The 24859-nt window shown below is 39.4% G+C and overlaps 1 protein-coding gene across 1 annotated transcript in view; it reads left to right on the top strand.

Moving 5' to 3' along the window:
* scarf2 (scavenger receptor class F, member 2) overlaps positions 1-24204 on the top strand; it is a 31404-nt gene extending 7200 nt beyond the window's left edge. The window contains exons 2-11 of the mRNA XM_015366385.2: positions 396-454; positions 722-823; positions 2216-2735; positions 3308-3526; positions 3889-4017; positions 4878-4981; positions 10092-10206; positions 11312-11436; positions 16980-17132; positions 18914-24204. Coding sequence (XP_015221871.1) covers positions 396-454; positions 722-823; positions 2216-2735; positions 3308-3526; positions 3889-4017; positions 4878-4981; positions 10092-10206; positions 11312-11436; positions 16980-17132; positions 18914-20064 — 2677 coding nt within the window. The 3' untranslated portion in view covers positions 20065-24204. The remainder of the gene's footprint in view (positions 1-395; positions 455-721; positions 824-2215; positions 2736-3307; positions 3527-3888; positions 4018-4877; positions 4982-10091; positions 10207-11311; positions 11437-16979; positions 17133-18913) is intronic.
* The last annotated feature ends 655 nt before the right edge of the window (positions 24205-24859 follow it).

The following is a 24859-nucleotide window of genomic DNA, read 5'->3' as shown; positions in this document are numbered from 1 at the left end:
TTTAGTATATGTGTAATATTGTAGCACCCTGCACTAAGTATGTATGCTTAGTTTAAACATGAGTATCAAAAATTATTGTAAACATTTTATAAGTATATTTTTATGGAGCTCATTGATAAAGTGAATTCCCTATTTACAACATGAACCTAAATGCTGTAAAATCTATAAAATACTGTTATTTCTGAAAGTGTTAGCTTGAACATTCCATCATTAATCATACATTTTTGGGAGACCAAAGCATTTGAAATAGTATTACAGTAAGACCAAAAGCAGATGTTAAGGGAATGTCTAGAGAACTAGATGTGGTCATTTAACTGGGACATACATGAGGTTAAAAATGCTAAATGCTGTAAATGCTCTGCAGTCTAATTTCTGTCATATTTTTCCCCATTTAGTACATCTGCTTTTGTGTGCTGTTCTGGATGGAAGCAGTTAGGGGAAGAATGTATTCAACGTAAGTATGGGATTTCCTAACGTTGTTGCTTTTTACAGTTCTTTAAATAAAATTTATATTCTGTTATTTTTCACATTATTTTTTATTTGCTGTTTATGCACATTAAACTACTTGCATGCTCTCATAGTCACTTGGCAGTTAAACTATTTTTGTACAGCCATTTCTGGGAAATACTAGCTCACTGTGTCTTGTAATTTAAAAACAGTAATAAGAAATTACAAGAAAGAAACTAAATAAAAATGTTGTCTATTTTCCTCCTCTTCCTAGCTATCTGTGAAGGAAATTTCACCTGCAAAGAGAATGAGATTTGTGTGAGACCTAATGAATGCCGCTGTCGTCATGGATATTTTGGAGCCAGCTGTGAAACCAGTAAGCACATCTGTACCCTTTGTTCTGAAATTCTCTGGCAACGTTGCTGCTAATCCCAGAAAGCAGCTCTCAGAAGAATCCAGAAAAAGAGTTGTGAATCTTTTACAGGATTCTGGGTTAGTTAACTGTTGTAGTACTCTCATTGTAGAAGTCTCATTGTAGAAGGCTTTACCCTTTTTTCTTGATAGAAAATAAATTGGGATAGTTGGAAACATATATCAATTCCATGTAAAAGACTGATCATGGTCTGGTCAGAATATTAAGATTGTTAGCAGCCAAGAGTACAAGGTAAATTCAATACTGCCTCAACTGCAAAAGAAAAAGAACCACTGAATAAGAGACATTGACTGTAACCGTAAATAAACTTTTTAGATTGCAGATAAAAGCATGTGTTTAAGGAGTCCCCATCATACTGTTACAAATGGGGGGTTATGAAAATTGTGAGTTTCTGGAATTGACTGAGTGGTTTAGTCAATAAGTAAAATAATGATTCATAACCCCCAATTTGTAAGTGATTTCTCCAGAATATACCCGTGCAGGTGGTGTAATTAGAGGCATGTGAATTTTTTGTTTTCTGGCACAGCTTTGTTGAAAAGAGCAAAACAAATATTTATTAAAGTGACCATACACAAACTTCACTACACACAACAAAAAATACAACACACAAGTTGCTCTATGTACAGTATTTACAAACAAGGCATTTCAGAGGCCTAACATTCTAATCACCCAGAAAACCCCCTAGACTTATTTTGAGTCTTAAACACCTAACGCCTACAGAGGTCAAGTAAGAGATAGGCTGCCTTCTAAATAAATGTGATACAACGTGCAGTTACACCTCTCTCACTGTACCCCAGATACCACAAAATAAATGGGAGCCTATGTCCCTATTCTAAAAATGCATCCTAAGCAGGAAAGATGTCTCTAACCGAGGTATCTTTTCCCCTGGAAACCCAGGTTCCCTAGAAACACAGAATAGCAAGCTCTCTCCAGCAAGGTTCAGATACTCAGCTCCAGTCAGGCTTTGTTTGGATGATCATGAAAGGAGGGGCTCTCGTTTGGCACAAGCATCAAGTCCCAGCTCCTCTCTCCTCTCCATTATTCTCCTCATACTCTTATCTTGTTGTACTCCTTCCTTGTTTTCTCCTGTTTTTTTGTCCTCTGTGCTCTTAATGTGATCTTATATTGTATGTTTCTGTACCACTCATTGACAGTCATTAACCCACAACTTACCTAGGTATACCAAGGTAAACTTTACAATGAATCCCGCATCTCAACAAACACCGTCTTTGCTCTGAAGCTAGAAACTCCAAACTTCAGACAAACGTCATCTAAAAAAAGAGACACTTCTCGGTACCTTAAGCTGTAACAATATCCAAACTTCATTTCCTGCAGAGTGTCCGCCACAGTACTGGGGTCCTGACTGCAAAGAAAAGTGCACTTGTCACCCCAACGGGCAATGTGACGACGTGAGTGGGAAGTGTACCTGCAATCCCAACCGCTGGGGCCCCAACTGCGAGAATGTCTGCCCCTGCCAGCGGGGCAAGTGTGACCAGGACACGGGCAAGTGCTCGTGCCACGCTGGCTTCTGGGGTGCCCAGTGCGCCAACAACTGCTACTGCAGCATCCACTCGGTGTGCGAGCAGAGCACCGGCCGCTGCATCTGCAATCCCGGCTGGTACGGCCGGAACTGCGGTGCCCAGTGCAACTGCAACAACTCGCCCTGCGAGCAGCACACCGGGCGCTGCCAGTGCCGGGAGAGGCTGTGGGGCTCCCGCTGCGAGCGCTTCTGCCAGTGCGTGCACGGCAAGTGCAACCAGGCGGACGGCACGTGCACGTGCGCGCCGGGCTACAGGGGCAAGTTCTGCAGGGAGCCCTGTCCTGCTGGCTTCTATGGCCAAGGCTGCAGAAACAGGTATGTGCATAAACTAACCTGCACTGGGCCTGCGTCAGTACTGCTGTTCATCGAATCAAATCATGACGGTCACTTGGCCACATTCGGCTATGAAATACCTCCACAAAAAAAAAAGATAAGCAATCTTCTACCTGCAGAACTGATTTTTTTTTTTACAGCGCTGTAAGTGAAAGTGTTGCAGAGAAACTCAATTGTATAATACACTTAATGCAAAAAAAAATGCAAAATTGTACACTTGTCCATTGTTTGCAGTTCAGTATGTGTCATTTTACCATTTTTGGGGTTCACTAATGCTAATATTTTAGGTTGTTTTTTTAAATATATATACCATTGCCAGCGTTAGAACTTTCATGAATTTGCTGTTTAATTGACTCTGATTCCAGGATAATTAAGATGATGTTGAGGTAATATCCTGAATGAACCTTGCCGAGAGCAGAATACAGACGACCGTATTGAACAAGTAGAAGCTGTACTTTGACATGCTGTCACTTCGTCTCATTTAAACCCCGACTGTGCTAATTTACCCGGGCTGCGTGTGTTACTGGGCAGTAAAAGGCCGAATCACCCCTCAGGTGCGGGCATTGTAAAGGCCAGCAGCCTTGCAAGGTGACTGAAGGGCGGTGTGTGACTTGTGAACCCGGGTGGAATGGCACCAAGTGTGACCAGATGTGCGCTCCAGGCTTCTTCGGGGAGAACTGCAAGGACGTATGCCCCCCTTGTAAAGACGGCCACCACTGCAACCGAATCGATGGCAAATGTTCACACTGCAACCCTGGCTGGATTGGTGATCGGTAATTTTATTTTTTCTCTCCAAAGTGTATCTGAATGTTCACGCTTACAGTCGTGGTCATCTGTTCATGCTCACGATCCCGGTCACTTGAGGCTTTGTTTCAAATGGGCAAGAAAACCGAGCTCCTTGGTTTCCCTTTGGAAAGCTGAAATTGAAGGCCACAGTTTAACTAGTTTAATAACATTTCATTATAGTGGTGCAATTATGAATTAGTCATTAAATAATGACAGCACACCAGCCGGTATTTTTTTTTATTTTGAACTGGATTGATGCTGTTGTTTTGGTAACAGTTTCAGAAAAAAAAATGAAAATGAACTTTGACCAGTCTCTAAACTAAGAGTGACCTGTTCTTTCTTTCCTCAGGTGTGAAATGAAATGTCCCAATGGAACGTATGGGGAGAACTGTGAGAATGACTGCAGTGATTGTTTTAATGGGGGATGTCATTTTGCCACTGGTGAATGCCTTTGTGATCCTGGTTTTTATGGGACATAGTAAGTTTATATTCCATATTCCAAAGTTAAGACTTTTATGTTGAAAGTGCCTATAGGTTACGCATTTTAATTTGAACACATAAGATTTCAGCTGGGGGTTTTCAAAACTCCCCCTGACCCTGGCCAATGAGCCTGAATTCGCTAAGCTCTTATTAAAAGTGATGTGATGTTTTCAAAGCCTGTCGTAGAAATAAAAGGCATCTTTTGTCTTGTGAACCACTGTTTGATACAATAATGTCTGGCTCAGGTTCTCCATTCCTGATTACTTGTTTTTAATAGAAAAATATTTCACCCTTCAAACTTAACCTAAATATGATATAAAAATATTATGACAGGAAAACAGTGGAAAGACACTTTCAAATCTGTGTGGGAGGAAAGAAAAAAAGAAGTTGTTGCTAATGCTGTTTTTTATAAATGACAGATATTTTATCCTAAGGCTAAATAGCTTTCATCCTCAATGACATCTGTTTACATTTATCTTCTTTTTCCTGGTCAGACGCTAGCTATCATTCGTCTCTGTCTTTATTTAATTTTTATGAACATGTCTGATGCCAGAAAGAATCTCAAGGGTGGAGACACAATTCTCAGGCAATTTAGTAAGTGATGAGTCAGAGACTGATTAGTAAAATACACAAGGCCCCTAGAGTCTGTCTGCACATCTTATTTATGTTAAACTGACAAAAACATTCACAAATGATAAAAAGTTAATTACATTCTTGTATTTAGGAAGCAGAATTCCATTAGCAACTAAGAAATTTCAATTTGTAGTAATTATTTTCTGCTATAAAGCAGATTGAAGAGTTCACTACCTCAGTCCAATTTATTGATTTATATTATAGCTATTTATTTTCTCTTTACAGTTGTAATATGAGCTGTCCAGTTGGTCAATATGGTGTGAACTGTGCTCACAGCTGTTCTTGCCATGATCTTAAGTGTGATCCTGTCTCTGGCTCCTGCACCTTACGTAAGAAAACTTTTCTAATTTAAATTAGCCTACTTTCAGTCACCTAAGTAATAAGAGGAATGAAACTGAAAACCTTGATGTACCATGCTTTATTTAAATTGTGCCCATTTGCATAAAACATATTTAAATAGTATACTTACAGGTAAATTATCCACTATCTGATGTGTTATGTAAACACCTTAATTTTTCTACTGGTTCCAATGGTAAACTCAATATATTTTCTAGAATTTATCTTTTATCAGTATGCAATACATACACATTATTTTTTTAAACTTGTTTGTTTTTTTTTATTTGAGGTTAATTAATCCCTTTTCATGGCCATTTTCAGCAAACCAAATAAATGTGTTGTAAAATAATAAAAATATTGCAAATTTATACAGAGTTATTGTAGCACTGCAAATTTGTAGACTCCATAGAGTGTCATCAAAATATTTTCTACATTATCACCACAACCAAAATGTACTATAAAAACAGTGCTTTCTCTAATATTCGCTTACCAGCTTAGGATTTTGTAATGTCAAACATCCCCAGGTAACCCCTTTAAAAAATAGATACACAATAGATACTGTACATGATTTACTGTAAATGACTGAACTGTGGCCATGAAGTTAGATTGGAATTGTCTGACAATAAAGTACACTCTTCCAGTAATGTTGGAGAAATCTTGCTAAAATATTTTGTGCAGCGAAACCAAGCCACAGTCTTCCTGCTTTGCCTGGAAATGATGACAGTTTTTGTGGAGACTGGGCTGCCATGAAATCATAAAGCAGCATGAATTGGGCTTTAAAATATTCAGTTCAAGATTCGTGTTCTTACCTTCTATTCTTTCCATCACTGTTTGACTTCCTATCTCCAATGACCTCATCTTTCCTTATAATCCATATAACCCCCATGTATTTCCATCCTTTCCACTCATCTGCTTCTGCCATCCTAGAGCAGTAGTTCCCAACACTGGTCTTTAAAGATCAGGAATCTAGCAGTTTTTCTAGGTCTTGTAACATTTTCAGCAACTTAGGATTGTGGAGAAGGGATAGAAGGGTCCTCAAAACTGCTGCTATTACCCCAGTGCCAAAGAAGCCTAACATGGCTCTCGACAATCTTAACAACTTTCGCCCCATCTCCAACTTACCCTTTCTCTCTAAAATTCTAGAACGTGCTGTCACACTTCAGTTACATAACCACCTCATGACAAACAACCTTTTCGAACCCCTCCAATCTGGCTTCCGTCAACTTCATAGCACAGAAACCGCCCAAGTCAAAGTCACCAACGATCTCCTAATAGCTTCTGATTCTGGTTCTCTTTCCATACTCATCCTTCTTGATCTCAGTGCTGCCTTTGACACTGTTGACCATAACATCTTGCTTTCTCGTCTCGAGACTGTGTTTGGAGTCTCTGACACTGCCCTCAAATGGTTTAAGTCTTACCTCACTGATCGCTGTCACTTTGTCTCTCTCAATGGGTACAGGTCTGAAATTGGTCTTGTCAAGTCTGGTGTCCCTCAGGGCTCAATACTGGGCCCCTTGCTCTTCAGCATTTACATGTTCCCACTTGGTCAGCTTTTAAGATCACATGGCCTCAGCTTTCATTTTTACGCTGACGATACTCAAATATACATCCATACCAAACCCGACACTGATGTGGCTGTCTCTATTCTATCTAATTGCATCTGACATAAAAATTTGGATGACTCAAAACTTCCTTCATCTTAACTGTGACAAGACTGAAGTCATGCTTATTGGTACCCCCCATCAACTTCGTAAAGCCAGTCCTGTAACCCTGTCTGTAGATGGCTCTGTACTTGAGCTCCAATCAAAATTGAAAAACCTTGGGGTTATATTCGATTCTGGCTTAACATTCGACCCACATGTACAGCATACTGTCAAAACATCTTTTTTTCACCTTAGAAATATCGCAAGACTACGCCCTATGCTATCATTAACTGTGGCTGAAAAGCTGATCAACATATTTGTATTCTCTCGAATTGACTACTGCAATGCTCTGCTCCCTGGGGTATCTAAATCTACTCTGAACAAGCTGCAGTATGTCCAAAATTCAGCAGCCAGAATCCTGACCAGATCTAGTGCAAGTGTTCACATTACTCCTATCCTGGAGTCCTTGCACTGGCTTCCGGTCAAATTCCGCGTAGACTTTAAAATCCTCATGCTCACCTACAAGGCTTTACATGGCTTGGCACCTCAATACCTGTCTGAACTTTTATCTCCCTACTCCCCACCTCGCAACCTCCGCTCTTCAAATTCTGCCCTCCTTACTGTCCCCCAAGCCCGTCTACATTGTATGGGCGACAGGGCCTTCTCCTGCTATGCCCCCAAGCTCTGGAACTCCTTGCCCAAGGATATTAGAGAGTCACCTTCTCTAAACTCCTTCAAATCCAGACTCAAAACCCTCCTTTTCAGAAAAGCCTTTACTTAACTGCTTCCATTCTTCACCCCTCTGCTCTTCTTAATACCATCTTCCACGGTCTCCTCTATTGTTATTGTTGTATTGTTGTAATTATAATTGTGTCCTGTCTTGTGAAATTTTCTTATTTATTGTTGTAGTCTTCTTATTTATTGTTATTGTCATCCTGTAAAGCGCTTTGAGAAGCCACCTTTAAAGGCGCTATATAAAATAAAGTTTATTATTATTATTATTATTATTATTATAAAAAGATCCTGTGAAACCTTAACTGCGGCAGCTTAATCCTTCACCCAGGCCTGCTGCTGTTTATAAGTTAACTAGATGTGGAAAAATGGACCCTGAACCCTTAGGACAGGCCCAGTGCTGTCTTCTGTTTGATCTCCTGGTCTGTCTGTTCATTCCTTTTGTTCTCTAGCCTCTCTTTAGGGGAATGAGTTACCTGCAGGACCATCTCCTATCACCGTTTAATTTTCTCAGGCTTCACTTCTGGATTTTATGCCCTGTCTACCTTGAAACCTACCATTCAGCATTAACACTGCACTGCTTGACGTTGACTGTAGAAGCATTCTTTCTAATTTCATTTCTTTTAATAATGAATTCTTTGGCCGTCATTCTTATGATCTTTTTGGTAATCATATTTCTTGCTCTTCATTGACTGTGTTACTTATTCCATATCCTGTCTTTCTTATTTCAATGGTTTTTTGTGTCTCTCATTATTGCACAGTTTGTTATAGGTACCCATGAAGGGATATAATTGTCTCAGTTTAGATAAACTATTTTTTATAGGTTTCCTTGGATAAAAAGTGTCAAGTGAATAAAAATGTCCACTTATTCATTTGCTCAACCTTTAACTAAATTAACAAATGAAGGATAAAAACGACGTAGCTGAGAACAGGGGGATTAAATATATTTTTTTAGCAATTTATTTTATGAAATTACCATTTGAATTCTGAAATGATTACCTATTGCTCATTGGCTTTGTGATTGTTACTCTGCAGTCTGTTTGTCTATTTTTTATGTCACATGAGTATTACAGTTCTCTTCAACGTGTCATTGACAGAATTTTGTTTCCCTTCTGTGAGAGAGAAATTATTCTGGCAAGGCAAGTTTTTAAGTTTAGCCTTCTCAAACTATACAGTATTGTTAATTCTTGCTGTTTTTGTTGAAAACTGAGCCTGTAGAAAACGCTCAGAGTTGTCTCTGGTAGATTTAAATGTTGTCTTCCTTGTGGTATGAAAGCTATGAATTCCCAAGTTATCAACCAGTATATAATGATTACATAGTATACATTATATACATACATTAAGGTGGTCAATCCAGATATTGCTTTGACTTATCACTGTGCCCTTGATTGTATTTCCAGAAGGGGATCTTGTGTCTTTTTTATGGCTGTGTTTGTTGGCAGAATTCCCTCTCACCAAGTGAGTGAGAGTACAGGGAGAAGGCTTGTACTCATAGCTGCTGAAAGGAAAAGGGAATTTATTGGGAAGCAAGGTTACCAGAGGTCGTGTGGGTGGACATGCAGGGAAATCCAGAGTAGCTGTGATGATGTCACAATGTCAAGGCTTAACAAGCCCTTCCTTTATTCAGCTGTGATCACAGATGATAACTCCTAACACCCAGCTGCATTTTGGGTCTTCTTTAGCTTGTTTTATGGACAGTAGCACAGCTTGTTGCCAAGTGCAGCTATCACCATTCTGAAAAGATAAGAAGATATTCATTCTTTCTGTGTCTTTCCAAGCCTTCCAAAAAAGTCTCTCGAACTAGAAATATCAACAGCCAAATCTGTAATGTCATAATTCTTCTTAAATCTTTTTGTAAAAAGCCAAGCTTATGATGTAAATAACATCTAGAGAAGGGCCAAAGTCAGACCTTGACAGGAATAGGTAATAATGTGGTAACAGCTGGGCTACAGTTTGCATTTAATACAAACATCCATTGTAAAGTTTTATCAGAGCTCTTCAATTCAATATTAAGCACTGTCTATTGGATGTTTAAAGTAGATTTCTGTAGTTTTTACATTATGAAAATGGACCCGACAGACTAAACAGTATACAGTAAGTTAAATAACTGCAATTTAAAGCACTACTTGTCAGTCTCCAAGCATAGTGTCACAGGAACAAACAAGAACACAAGGCTTTCTTAGGTCATGGGGTCCTTCACTACTCCAGCGCTTCTCAAGCAAACTTCAGACCACCTGTCACATTGGCTTACGGTGATTTTTGAGTTGTAGGAAGGAATGAAATCTGATCTCAAGGTCAATGCCAAGAAAAGGCAGCTTGTCTGTGCTGGAGCCAGGGGGAAAAGGAAGTGTGAATCAATGGGGCACATCTAGTGTACAGTAGCTCTCAAAGAAAATGTGTGTGGTGCTTGTATAAAGAGTATAAAGGGCTTACTTTATGTTCATATGTTCAATATTATCATTTGTCTTCCTACATTTTAAGTTTCTGTTGGATTTCTACCATTAGAATTTCCATTTTTCATTTGGATAATGCTGTGAGAGTTAATGAATGTATATTTGGGATATAATAAGTATCCCAGATCTTGAAATTTGAGATTAAGGGCACAGATTATCGTGCCCTTAGTAAGGTTATTGATGCCATTGATAGGAAATTAATTGGAAGCCAGCTTACCCTGGGACACTTTATGGGCTGACCACAGGTTGGTGACAGTCTGTGCTTTCGTCTTCAGATCCTAATCAGAGAATGGGCGTGATTGCTGCAGGGGCTCTCGTGACTTTCCTGCTCATTCTCCTGCTGTCTCTCCTGTGCTGCTGCTGCATGTGCCGTAAAAAGGATGAAAACAAGTAAGTACAGGCCCACCACCTTCACAAGGAGACCTCCGCGGTGACAGCTGGGTGAGAAGCCTTGGCCCCCTTTCTATGTTTACACCAGAGAAAGGGGATCCAATGTCCTCAGCTACGTGTATTTCTATCAAGAAAACATTCCAGCCTTTTATTCCGTGTTTTAAATAGAAGTCTTGGTCTTTTAAAATGTGTAAATGTGCCTTCATTCCTAAAGTATTGGTAACTAAAGTTGTTGTTCAAATGGGTTGTGCTTTTCTGGCATTTCTGCTCCTGGTTTTTTGCATTTTCCATTACACATTAGGGTCTGTGTTAATTATTTAATAATTAATAATTGCTTACACATATATAGCGCTTTGCTGGGCACTCCATTAAAAGCGCTTTACAGGTAATGGGGACTCCCCTCCACCACCAATGTGCAGCCCCAACCTGCATGATGTGACGACAGCCAAAGTGCGTCAGTACTCTCACCACACATCAGCTATCAGTGGGGAGGAGAGAGTATTGAAGCCAATTCATAGATGGGGATTATTAGGAAGCCATGATTGGTAAGAGCCAATGGGAAATTTGGCCAGGACTCCAGGGTTACACCCCTTCTCTTTTTGAGAAATACCCTAGGATTTTTAATGACCATAGAGAGTCAGGACCTCTTTTTTTATGTCTCGTCTGAAGGACAGTGCCTTTATACAGTATAGTGTCCCCGTCACTATACTGGGGCCTTAGGACCCACACAGAGCACAGGGTGAGCGCCCTTGCCCAACCTGAGGTTTTCCCAGGAGTCTCCCATCCAGGTACTGACCAGGCTCACACCTGCTGAGCTTCAGTGGGGCTGCCAGCTGGGAGTTGCAGGCTAATGTGTTTTAATACAAATTGTATTATAAGCAGTATTGAAGAGAGTGAAAAACTGCTTTTAAGTATTTACCTGTGACAAAATAGTTTAATTTATAGTATTAAAAACCTGACAGTACTTTCAATATGGTCACGCCTTGGTAGATATGATAATGGGAAGAGAAATGTATTAGCATCATTGTATATTCTAACCAGAACTTCTAAATGTCTCACATGAACATTAGAAACTGATTTTTTCCCCATATTGTATTTCCTTCAGTCCAGATCGTGATAATTCTATTAACAACAAAAAAGCCAAAAGACGTCTGTGTGGGAGGTTCAGCAGAATTAGTACCAAACTCCCCAGAATCCCACTGAGGCGACAGAAACTACCAAAGGTTGTCGGTAAGCCCAAGACTTAGCTCTTCTCCATCCATGCTATGGGATTCGCCATGTGTGAACCCTGGAAACTGAAGATATTGTTCACATATGCTACAGTGTGTGAACTGCACAGGGGGAAGCAGAGGTTAACCTAATACTGAACTGTAAATAGAGGAAAAACTAAATGTTTTGGAACCTGTGTTTGGAACCTAACATGTTGTTTTGGAGTTTTATCCATTTTTTATCAATGCCATACCTTACCTATTTTTAGTTTTTTCTCACTTCTTCGAATATTTTTCTTTTTCAAAGTCTGGATTTTTATTACAAGAGCAGTGGAATCATAGCAGAATTTTCCAGTCGTATCTCAGAGAAATGATACCTCCATTAAACTCCCTTCGCTTTTTTTTGGTTTATGGCCATATAGAGCTATCAAAAAGACAAAACATTTCAATTCCGAGATATTTGTCTGACATGTTTGCTTACTTACACATACATGTCAAGCAGAAAATCTAATAACTATAATCTCTGTAATCTTATGAGTGTGCTTAGTTGTGGTTTAGCTGTTTTGTTTTAGTTATCATCTGGGTTTGGTTTTTGGTGCAGGTTCTATTTCAACAGGACTAACAAAGATCTAGTGTTTTTGCTGGTAAACTTTGAGTTCATGCCCTGGCTTCTGTGTGACATGCATCTTCGACTTCTTAAAATAATCAATTGATGTTTGATAATTGTGTGATTGGTTGACACAACTGTATTTATAATACTGTCCAGTTGAGAGTGCTTCTTACATTTTTCCTGATGTATTGTTAAACCTTGAACTTATTTTGGCCCAAAGATGACTTTTTTTTTTAATCGGGTAGCCTTGCAAACCACTGGAATCTAAAATAGGCTTTAGGAAAAATATGAGATCTCCTGTCTCAGGAGAGCTTCAGAGATGACATTAAACACACTTTTCCCCAAACTCTTAGAGGCATTCTTAATCAGAGTATTGGCAGAATAAAATTCATAACTAGTATTTGTTTCAATACTAAGAAATAAAATATATAAGCCTGGTTACACCAACAAAATCCTTTGCCTGTGGAGTAATTTTTTCACTGTAAATAGGGTTGAAAAACTCTGTTTATACTGCCAAATGGGTATGCTATTTCATTTGAATGGAATGTTCTGGTCGCAAGCCTTATTATTTTTGGCACTCTTATATGCCATGTGTTCATATTATTACAACCTTAAACGAGCTTTTCTTTTTTTAAAGTGACTCTTGAACTGAGAGCTATATTATGAGAAAGCTCACGGTATACAAGTTCTTTGGTGAATGATCATTCATCAAAGGTTAATCTGTCAAGAGTGCCAACAGCAACACTACACAGCAACTCAGTTAGAGAAGTGAGAATTTGTATTGAAAGGGGCAACTTTGCTTCTGAAGGGGTGATTTTTGTCAGGTTATATTGTACAAGCACAGAGAGAAGTTTGTCTGGACACAGGACACAGGCAATTTGCAGTTGATGGGCTTACATCCATAAGGATGTAAAGGTGAATTAACTCCCTTATTGTTACATGAGATCTTTAATGTGTAGTTTTGCATGTCTTGTATATAGCATATCTTCATCAGCACAATGTGTCCTCATCCTATTTGTTAGTCCTCTTACATCATACTGGGGTAACTTGGATTGGAAATTCAGGTCCAGGAGGAAGAACACCACCTACTGGTTCACCTGCATCAGTTGCACCAGCATAGACGAGTTCTCCCAGTTTCTCTCACCATAGAAAAGAAAATGGGATCAGTTAAGTCATGTAAGGAGTACTGCAAACATACATTGCTTTATTATACTGATTTTATACAACGTTTCCTTGTACAGTGCATTTTAAAATGATCACTTGGCATTATCTTATTATCTTTTATTAAAAGTTATTTTAATTATATGTGAACGTCAAAGCCTTTTGTTTCTAATTTGCAATGATCTTGGCCTTGTGACTGTAAATGCATAAGGATGTAAAGGCAAATTACAATTTTTTCACAGATTATGAATTTACAGATATATTTCTGTGATTTGTACTTATTTCCAAATTCACATTAACACACAGGGGAGGATGGTACTGCTCCAATTTATCCCCTTTAAGATTGACCTGATTTAGGGTAGACTATTGGAAAGTATAGTTTTTAGCTGTAGCTAGAGATTCATCTTATATACTTTCGAAGACTTTCTGAATATCCTCAGGACACATTGACAAGGTCAGCCCAACAGTAACACAAGTGGAAACTGTGGGAAAGTGCATTTAAACCTAGAACAGGAGTCACTGCTTCACAAGAGGGTTGTGGGAGTCAGGAACAAGCTACCTAGCCATGTTATTGAAGCAGATATCCCAGCTATCTGAAATGATTAGAAAAAGCTGAATGATTTGCAGTTGATGGGCTGAATGATCTCAGCTCATTTGTAAATGTTTTTATGTTCTGTTTTCAGGTTCTAGTCAGCAGATTTCATTATTGTAACATGACTACAGTACTGTTTTTATATGCCTTGTCACTCTCATCTCAACTCCATGAACTTTCCTTAAAACATTAGGAACATACAGTGAGTGTGTATGCCTATGGGATCTGCTCTCTTAATAGTGTGAAATGGCTGTCCATTTGTGACTCTTTTGATAAGTATTACTAAACAATACAGCTGATCAATAAAATTATAAACGTGGAATAGCATTGCAGATTTGAATGACTGTAGTCAGAGCTCTAATTTTGTGTAGTGAAAACCGAGGAATCTAGCTATGTATAAGATCATATGAAAGTTGAAAGAACACGTTATAGCCTCGTAATAACATGGTGAGGGCTTAAAGGTCAGATTTTCCATGAGACAAGCTAATTACTTAAAGTATTCAAGAATCTTTTCGTCATTCAGATACTAAATATAGAGCTCTTTCAGCAGGAAGTTGTGTAACTGATTAGTTCTGAGTAGTGCATTTTTGTAGTCTACCATTTACAAATTGTACTTTTGTGCAAAAACATCTAAGTATATGTTGCATGGAGTACTATATATATACAGTTAGTTAAAACCATCAACTTAAGACTTTGATCTATCCGTTTCTTAAAAAGAATACCAGATGAAAACTGTAGCAGACAAAATAGAAGCAATAAAGGAGAAGAAAAGAGAGAGCCAGGATAAACTATTAGTTAATATAATCTCATTTCAGTGTTTTACGCTACATCCAGTTGAAAATCCCTCCAGCGATTGAGTCCCGCTCTGTACTCAACGGGAAAAGCTGAATGTGCCTCTTTTTTCCCCCGCCCGATGCTCTGCTTTCCTCGTTGCCTGCCCGCAGAACTGAACTCGTCGTTGTTTGAAACTCTATCCTCACAGGGATCCCAAACCCTGCGCATTCCACAGGGGGGCCTCTGGGCCTAACACAGGAAGTGGCCAAATTTATCCCAGCCTCCGTCAGTCCTGTGATTTATCCACTGTGGGGTCAGTGGCAGCAGATGTTTGAAACAAAGGGAGGAGGTCAAAGGAAATGCTCTGCTCCTGGGATCGTCTCTTTCATTGCTCTATACCCATCGCTTTTCCTGATAACTTCAGCCATTAATTTCTTTTTTATTGGCGTATTAAGCTGCTGCCATTCCATTCTCCCAGTAATAGCTTTACCTCTCTTCCGTTCCTCATTGTCATCTTTTTCCTGTGATTGACTAATATGAATGTGTTATTTTCTACCTCTCTGTATCCACTTTCCTTCTTTCAAAAACTCATCCAAAACCACTTCCGAATGTGGACACCTGCTGTTAAAGTCCAGCTTCGTGCAGCTGTGAGTGACTCTACAGCTGGGTCTCATCAGGCCTGTGCCTTTTGTCTTGTAGTGCTGTTTAGTTCTGGCTTCAGTGGCCCCTCTCTACTAAACCTCGTTGGAGTATTTATATAGCATGGGTTGTGTGCCATCTCAGCTCTAACAAATTAAGCTTTAGCTGACTGTTCTTGTGGCTGTGTCTGATAAGAAGAGACCCTGTGGAATTCTGGAATGAAACAGCTCAATTTATGCAAAATCATAAACTGCCAGAATCTATAGCTTTCAGAATTTCAGAGACATTGCAGAGAAGCTCACAATCTGACAAAAATACTATGTAACACTTTGTTGCACTTTAACATCTTACAGGTTGTTAATGCAATAAATATACTTTAGAGGCAAATGGAAAGGCACACATGCATTGATATAATGAAGTTGCTGTGTTAAATGAGCTCTGTTGTGATTCAACAACTTAAAGAGTAGCTGAACGGCAGTGACCCAGGGAAAGAAAGTTAAACCCAGGTATAAAAGCAGGTAAAAAAGATTTGTAGCTGGATGCCCTAATGCCATGACTGATTGAGATGGGGTCCCTTCAATCTGAAAAGTGGAATCCTGTGGAATGGAATGTACAAAATAAATGTAATTCTAGTAAATGGATCAGGCTTTGTTCCATCCCTGTTAATACCCTACTCTTGGCAAAAAGCATTGTAAAAGGGGGCATTATGCTTTCACTCTAGAACTGTGCCTCTGACATCCCCTTACATACCGTTTCAAAAGAGTTTGTAAAAGTCGGAGGAGAGGTGATTCCCACAGGATGACATCATGAAGGACTGTGAACATGAGAAATCATCACAACATTGTATAACAATGAAGAGCATTGGTGTCATTTGTTCTGTGGTGGAAGCTCACATAGAAATATTTTGATAACTGATATATATTTTCTGATATTTTAAAATATTTTTTGTAAAGAGGGTATGATATAATCACATATATACTGTACATTGCAGAATACCTAAATTATTTCTAGAAATGTGAACTGTAATCAGAACCTAAGCACATTTTAAAAGAATTTTCTCTTTCATAAATGGGAGGATTTGACTGACGTTTTTTATTGTAAACGTACATGACATCTCAAACCTAAAGCAGAGAAGTCACGGAAAATCTCCCCACAACGTTTTCGAAAACAAAACGAGACCATGGCCAAGTAAACAGGCATGTCTTCTGTGGTCAGAATGAAATCCTCCTCTTTCAGCCTGTGAACTGATGGGAAACGAACCACAGCCCTTCCTCAGCTGTCGTTTTTGGTCAGAATAAAACATCCACATCAAAAGGATTTAGCAAGAACAAAGCAGCAGAAGGAAATCAAGCAGAAACGTTAGACATGTACTGTCCTGTTTGGAATTTAGCACAGTTGTTTCTTATTTGTGTTTTTTTCAGAAATCTAAATAAAATTCATAGATTTTTTTGTCTCATATAAGACAAATAAAGAACAATTACTAATATAGGGTAACCTAGGAGGGAGAATACTAAATGACTAGACATGGTATTGTTAGTGTATACTACATAATTACGAATTTTACGTTTTCTCTTAAATAAGATGGCCCTGATGGAATATTGGTATTTCAGTATTTCAAGATTCAGCCTTGATATTTTCCATTTTTTTACAGTTGCCACTCCTACTCATCATTCGATCATAAGAGACTCCTGTGTTGTGAATTATTCTGAGACAGCCAATGCTGAAACATTTTAGTATTTTATTTTTTTTATTACAATGGATGATGATTTTGTATTCTTCTACATTTCAGTGGCACATCATGACCCTGAAAATACATTCAACTGCAGCTTCATCGAGCCCCCCTCTGTGGTCGAGCAACCTTCCCCATCCTGGTCATCACAAGGCTCTTTCTCCTCTTTTGAGACCAGTGATGATGGGCCTGTCTACTGTGTTCCTCATGAAGGTGAGTCAGGCAGTAGGACTGAGCTACATAAGCTTCAACTGTCCGGAGAATCAGTTAAAGTGCTTTATTTTACTGCCTGTCCACTGGGTCACCTTAAGATAATAATAATAATAATAATAATAATAATAATAATAATAATAATAAAAATTCCTTACACTTATATAGCGCTTTGCTGGACGCTCCACTCAAAGCACTTTACAGGTAATGGGGACTCCTCTCCACCACCACCAATGTGCAGCCCCACCTGGATGATGCGACGGCAGCCATAGTGCGCCAGCACGCTCACCACACATCAGCTATCAGTGGGGAGGAGAACAGAGTAATGAAGCCAATTCATAGATGGGGATTATTAGGAGGCCATGTTTGGTAAGGGCCAATGGAAAATTTGGCCAGGACGCCTGGGTTATACCCCTACTCTTTTCAAGAATAACCTCTTTTTTAATGACCACAGAGCCTCGGTTTTACAGTATACTGTCCCCATCACCATACTGGGGCATTAGGACACACACAGACCACAAGTTGACCATCCTCAGCTGGCCCCACTAACACCTCTTCCAGCAGCAAACTTCCCAGGAGGTCTCCCCTTCAAATACTGACCAAGCTCGCACCTGCTGTGCCCCTGGAAAGGCCACAGGGAAAAGGGATAAAAACCCATGGAAACATGGGGAGAACATGCAGATTCCACAACGTTGAGGTCAGATTCAAACATACGATCCTGGAGCTGTTAGGCAATAGTGCTGCCTATTGTGACACCATGCCACCCCATGTTGTATACAAAAACATTTGAAATTACTAAAACCTAAATGAGACTAAGGCCACCCCTGCTTCAAATGGCAGACTTTAACATTTTCTTTATCTTTCTTATCTACTCAAACACTACACCCATTAGCAGTATAAACAAAAACAGGAAATGTTCTGAGGACCAGCTCAGCCCATGGCACACTTCCAGCCTGTGACTCATTGGGTTTTTTTTTTAAATGTGAAACATGGAAATCTGTAGAAAAGTTACCAATCTTTCAGTCAACTACCAGAGCTATAATTCTACATAGCATAGCCACAAAATAGTACTCTATAATTTTCACTGAGGATTGCGTTATTCAGTTATTTTCCGAAGAAAATTAGGATTGTTGCATAATTTCTGGGCTCAACTTCCTGTATTGGGTCTAGAACTTTATGATAAAGCCATGTAAAATATCTTCTTGATATACAGCATTATCTTGACTGTATACCAGGCAAGGAAATGTACTGCACATAAAGAAAGTAACGATAATGTGATGTAGATATGGTTGTAATTTGCTTTATTGGCACAGGGTTACAGGCTGTCCAAGCCTCTTACAAATTTAGAGAAAATAGTCCCTGCCGAAGAATTAATTTAAAGAAAAAACATACTCATAACCCTGGTTTTGTGCATTTCAATCCAGCCTCAAAGGTCTGTGGAGTTTGTGTGTGTTATCCCCATGTTTGGATGAGTTTTCAACAGGTGCTCAGGTTACCTTCCTGCCCCCAAAGACAGGCTGATTAGGTTCATTTGGATATTCAAATGTTTCCTTTCTCTTGAGCCCTGTTGACAGGCAGCACTTTCAAGGGGAGAACGCTCATGGGCTCACATTGCTCTGTGCTTCCTGTATCCTACAAACCGGGATAAGCAAATAATGGGTGAATGAGGGAATAAACAGACCCACACATCTATATTATTAATCAGGCTCACCAAAACATGAGATATACAACAGCAATACATAACTGTCTTTAATAAATGCATGCTCTTTTTAATCTCCATCCAGAATCTGTGTCAGAGAATAAAGAAAAGGGAAGCCCCAATGTAGTAGAGAAGATGGCAACGCCCATCAGTGAGGAGGATGCTGGGGAATATACTTCTCTGAAGGACACAGGTTCCAGTAAACAGTGCCTCGGGGACACAAGTGAAACATCTCTGCTGAAGTCTTCTGACAGTGAAGGATCCACCAGTGGCTCAGAATCCACCAAACCCCTGTATGCCAAAATTGCACGGCTATCCAAGCAATCCAAAGATGATGAAGACAGTGGCAGCTCTGATGTCAAAGGCACTGACAAACCTCCATCACCAGAGAGGACCAAGCCTCGTCCACCAGACCCTTCTACGAAGCCCAAAGTGTCATGGATCCATGGCACCTCTGGGTCCAGCCAGACACCAGAAAAAAGTCTAGTATCACCAAATGCCAAGGAGAAGAAGCAAAGTTCGAGTGAGAACCTTGGGAAAAGTGAGGAGAAGCATAGTGGCAGGGTCAAGGAGAAAGGTAGCAAGCATAAAGAGCAAAGTTCTCCAGATGCCAAAGAAGGGGCAAACTCCCCAAACAAGCACAGATCACACAAAACTAGGCCAGGCCAAGAGCAGATGGAACACATTAATGGAGCTGTTCAGAATGCATTAAAGAAGATTGGTAACTTCCACGTTGACAAAAAAGGCAGCGATGCAAAAGAGGAGCCAAAAAGCCCCAGGAAGTCACGTGAAGTGATCCATCCTCACATGAATTCAGAAGCAGCCACTTTGCTGGCCGCACAACTGAAGGAGAAGACTCAAAGCATTAACCGAAGTGAAGGTTTTGCAAAGCAGAATGGCTTGTCCACTCCGCAGGCACACAGAGAGAAACCCACCCCTCCACAGAAGGCCAAACGCTCAGCAGCTGCGGTCAACCAGAATTCCAGTAAGCCTCTGTTGTCCACGTCTAACAGCTTGCAAAAAATGGTAGCCCCTGTTTCAGAAACTTTGTCGCCTGAGACAAAAACCCTTGAAAAACAGGAGTCTGATAACTTGAGACAAGAGCCAGGAGACCCAACACCAAGGAAGACGCCCATCAAAAAACCTCCAAGGAAGAAAGGAAAGGAAGGAACTTTAGACTCTGAATCTAAGTCTCACCCGAAGACGGCAATAATGCCACCTCTGACAGTGAAATGAAAAGAGCACAGTTTAAGGAAAACTACCAGGGTTTCCATTCCTAATGGAAAGGACAACTATTATACCTACCAAAATTAAATAACCAAAGAAAAAAACAGCTGTTCAGTTATTATGAATAAATATTATGGGAGTGAATTTACTTGCTTTCAAGATTTTATGGAATGGACCAAATGTTGCACGCAGTACTTCCTGCAGAACAGAAAAGGTTAAACTTCTAATATCAGACTTTGGAGTACTGAAATGCTAAGACAGACTATGGGCCATTCAGTATTATCTGGACTTTATGCAGTTTTTTATGTTGCTGTAGTTGTAAACATGCAGTGTTTTTAGTATTTTCTGTTATAACAAGCAACATAAGATATTCTGATTTTTTCTGAGGATAGTAAAAGAAATTCAGAAAGCAGTCTTTCACTGTTTTTCTGCATCTTATTTTTGTATATGTGTATTTAATATACTCCAGGTGATGCTGGTTTTGAAGTATAGTATTTAATACATAACTAATGTGCAAGTAAAGTAGCCAATATTTTGATTCTGAACGGTACTAAAAAGAAAGTACTAAAATGGCGTGTTCAATCTTTATTATAAAGATTGTGTTCCAGTCTCCTAGATACTCTGGGCTTTTGAACAAGCACAAATTTGCTATCTCAGAAAGTTAGCTATTATTTTGATTCCAAAGTCCTTCAAAGATTTGAACTTAAGAAGTCAACGGCTGCGTGTTGAAGTAGATTTACTTCATAATGCTAATATCGTTCTTGCCCTCATTGGTATTTAACATTTGTAACTGTTACAAAACACTTACAGGGTGGTTTTCATATTTGTGCTTCTGAAAAAATCCCCATGCTTTTAAAGTAATTGTGAGATTTTACAGGTACAAATCTAAGCAAAATAGCAGTATAGTTTTGAAATGGATTTTACTTATACTCTACAACAGAACATTATTTGAGGGACAATGTAACAATGGCCCTAAGGTACAAGAAACAGCTGCAGTTTGCTACGTAATAAGATGCAAAGGAACAAGTAATAGGTTTATTCCATGCTGAAAAAAAGAAGAAAGAGAACACAACGTGTCGGCCGTGGAGCCTTCTTCACCGGAATAAACCTATTACTTGTTCCTTTGCAGCCTACGCATGCTGACGCAGCTACCCACCTGAACTACGTAATAAGATGTTTGGAAAGTTACAGCTGTTTATGAACAGTTCAAGCTGGAAAATGGAAATACCTTCTCACACTTCCACTTTCCTACACATAAAGCTCCCTGGCTGTCTGCATCTTTTCTAGCACTTGGTGTTTCACATTTAGCATGTCTTACCTTCATTATGTTCATTCAAGACTAGAGCTGTTTTTTTTAATACTTCAGCCTCAGCCCTCCGTTGAAAAGAAGCATCGCTGCATCCACCATCCCATCTGAGTTTTTCTATAAGGACTCCTAATGTAAGCAAGCCTTACAGAAAAAGGAAACAACTTTGACAGTGTTGTCCCCCTCCCCTCTCTCTTTTCCTAATCTCACCCACTCTGGTTTCCGACCCCCCTCCCCCCCCCTTCTACAATTCTGGTCTAGTGTCCAGTGCACTGCACCTATGGCCCCAGCCTATATCGTATACCGCCCCCCCCCCCCTTTAGTTGGTGTCCAACTGGTCATATATTGGCCCTCAACTCTATCCCCTCCTAAAGATTCCAGTCGAAGACGTATCTGATATTCCTTCTCTTTCCCAATATTTAGCTCAGAATACTTTTTCATCTATTCTAACTAGTACTGCTACTAGACCATACTGCTGTCACGTATTTGCTGACTTGCATTATGTCACCTGTGGTATAGGGGCTTCTCATGCACTGTTTCCGAATCTAATCAGACTTGCATCATACACGCTTTTTTATTCTTTCCATGTTAAACACACATTCTACTACGTTCCAGAGAAGGCACAGTTCAACCAACTTTCTCTTAACTCAGTGTTTAAAATCTGCATCTGGGTTTTAGGAACTTTTTGGAATGGATGTGACAGCCCTGATCTCTGACTAGTACTGTCTTTTCCTCAGCCAGGCGAGTTAAAGCCAAAGTTAAGAATGCTGTCTCTTTTGATCTGTTGACTCATTTCACCATTATTGGAAATTGACCAAAAAACTAAAATGTCACTTATCAGCATAAAACAATCAACCATGAATTTAAAATAGATCTTTGTTTTCAGAGATTGAAATCACTACCTTTGTCTTGGTGATAAGAAAGGCGTTGAAATGCTGTTTCACATGGTAAATTCTGATATTGCAGTACAGTTGTTAATGTACCTTTCTCCCAAAAAATACCAAAGCAGTTACCAATAGCAAAGACTCAAAAATACCAAAGTAGACCCAGAAATCCACACAAAACAATCTAAACTATGTCATTGTCAAGGTGAAAGACAGAATATTGGTGGACTGTACTGTGGTTGTCTAGTAGTTAAATTTGAACCCTGACAGGTTGAGTATTTGAAATTGTTTGCCAACTAAATAATGCCAGTAGTGATATATTCGTGTATATTGGGGTGTGCTGGATATGAAGAGTTTATTTGTTGCATTTTATTACACCTACTGAAAGCTGTGCTCTGAATGAACTGCTGCATGTTAACATAGCTGGAGTGGAAGGCTCCCAGGTAAATAATGAACCACCATCCCTGGTGTGGGAATTAGTGTGCGTGCCTCAACAGCTCTTGTCCCCATTTTGTGTTTTGGAGACATAAAAAGAACTGCTACTGTTCCACATTGTAGTTTATGATCTGCACATTATATTAACATGGAAGGATTTTATGTGTGCCAGTGTCAAAGTGAAGCCCCTCTGAATGCCTCCCTCACCAAGATGGTGTCTGTCTACTATTAGATTATTTGACTGACAATTTTATCCAAAGCAATTTACCCTTGCATGTATTTTTACATCTGGGCATTCTACTGGAACAATATGAGTGAAGAACCTTCCTTTAGGAAGTATCCCTTTACCTGGGATTTGAACCCACAACTCTCTAGCTATGAGTCCAGAGCCTTGACTGTTACACTACCCAGCGTGGCCTAGGACTTGAATTTTGGTGCATGATTAGCTGTTGAATAATTTTCTCTTCAAGCAGAGCTTGGGTACTAAAGGCCTTGAGGAAAATAATCAGCTCAAGTTATTATGCCCAGGGTTTACCTGATGTCAGACAACAGATGATACAGATTTTCAGATTAGTTCTGCTAACAGACACTAGTTAGGACAGGGAGTCTTTCAAGTTGAAGGGGCTGAGCTCTGAGTGTTCTCCATATGAACAAAATGGTTCAGTAAAATGAAATATTTTCATGATGTTAGAAATCTGTTTTTGCCAAGTGTATGTCAGCACCGTACCTGCAGAGAGTGTAAATATACAGGCGTTGAGATGCATTTGTCCTGTTCAGGCCTCTTGACTTTCAGACCATTTGAATGCTGGTTTTTCCTACTTGTCATTGTTGTCTTTGTTGTTGTTTAATGGTACAGCTGGTTTCTAAATTACGAGCTTTCATATTTTTCTATTTGTAAAGAAGTCCTTTGTGTTAACAGTATTATTGTAAATGTGCATAAGCAGTGCTTATTAATATGGAATATTTGCTATTTCTTGTTATTTTATTGTTGTCAATGAACTGGCTTTCATATTGTATTGGCTAATTTGCATTTTGGACATGTATTATTGTTTACCACAACGAATTTTCACTGGGGAGTTCATTAGTCTTGCTCATATATTTTTTCTTGCAATTGTTAAATTTAAGTGATGCAATAGCTACTATATGAGACACAGATCTTGTTTGTAAAAGTGGTGATAAGCATTTTCTTCAGGTTTCAGAATAGGTCCCTTTTTGACCTTAGAAGTAAATTCCACATAAACCCCTTTTCCTCTAAGTCTAACTTATCACTACCACAAAGAAACTTTTTTTATTTCAATTAATGAAACATACAAACAGTGGTGCAGCAAAATAACAGACAACATTTAAGAATAATTACCTGTCTTATAGGTTCATTTCAAGTCTGACTGGCCCAAGCCTGTTTTTTATTAACAGGCCGCATAGTGCTCTAGCAGGGCGTCAAACAAGGTTTTTGTTTGTCTGTTTTGTTTTTGGTGTGATTTTGTGGTTTGTTTTTTAATTAAATAAAATTTCATACTCATTGAATTTCTCATGACTGACTGTGACAGACTTGGGTGAAAGAGTGGTTTGGGACTGGGTTCTATTTGCAAATTTAAAAAAATAACTAAGGAATGAAGTAAAGAAATGGTCACCCCTTTACAAAAGGAATTCCATGTTAAGTAAACATTGTCATCATGCCATGTCATTTGCCAAACTGCTCTATACCATACAGTGTCGCCAATCATACACGGGGACAATTTGGAGGTAAAGGCCGAGGGGGGAGATTTGGCCCGGACACCAGGATAACTCCCTACTCTTATCGAGAAATACCCGGGGATCTTTAATGACCACTGAAAGTCAGGACCTCGGTTTAACGTCCCATCCGAAAGACGGCGTCCACTACAGTATAGTGTCACCGCCACTATTCTGGGGCATTAGGACCCACACAGACCGCAGCACTTAGTGCAGTAGTTAGTGGGAGCCCCCCGCTGGTCCCACTAACACCACTTCCAGTAATAACCATAGATTCCCTGGAGATCTCCCATAGTAAACGTTGTAGTTTGATATATTTTAACGTTAATTTCGTTCACATTGATGTGTGTGATTTTCAGGAGTTGGTTTTGTTGACACATGGCTCCTGCACCAGTCACAAGTTTGGGGGGAAAATTGTTGTCTTCATATTGCTTTTTTACTCTTTCAT

The sequence above is a fragment of the Lepisosteus oculatus genome, chromosome 22, assembly GCF_040954835.1.
Source record: "Lepisosteus oculatus isolate fLepOcu1 chromosome 22, fLepOcu1.hap2, whole genome shotgun sequence".
In the NCBI taxonomy this organism is placed as follows: domain Eukaryota; kingdom Metazoa; phylum Chordata; class Actinopteri; order Semionotiformes; family Lepisosteidae; genus Lepisosteus; species Lepisosteus oculatus.
This window is presented reverse-complemented; position numbering and strand designations above follow the sequence as displayed.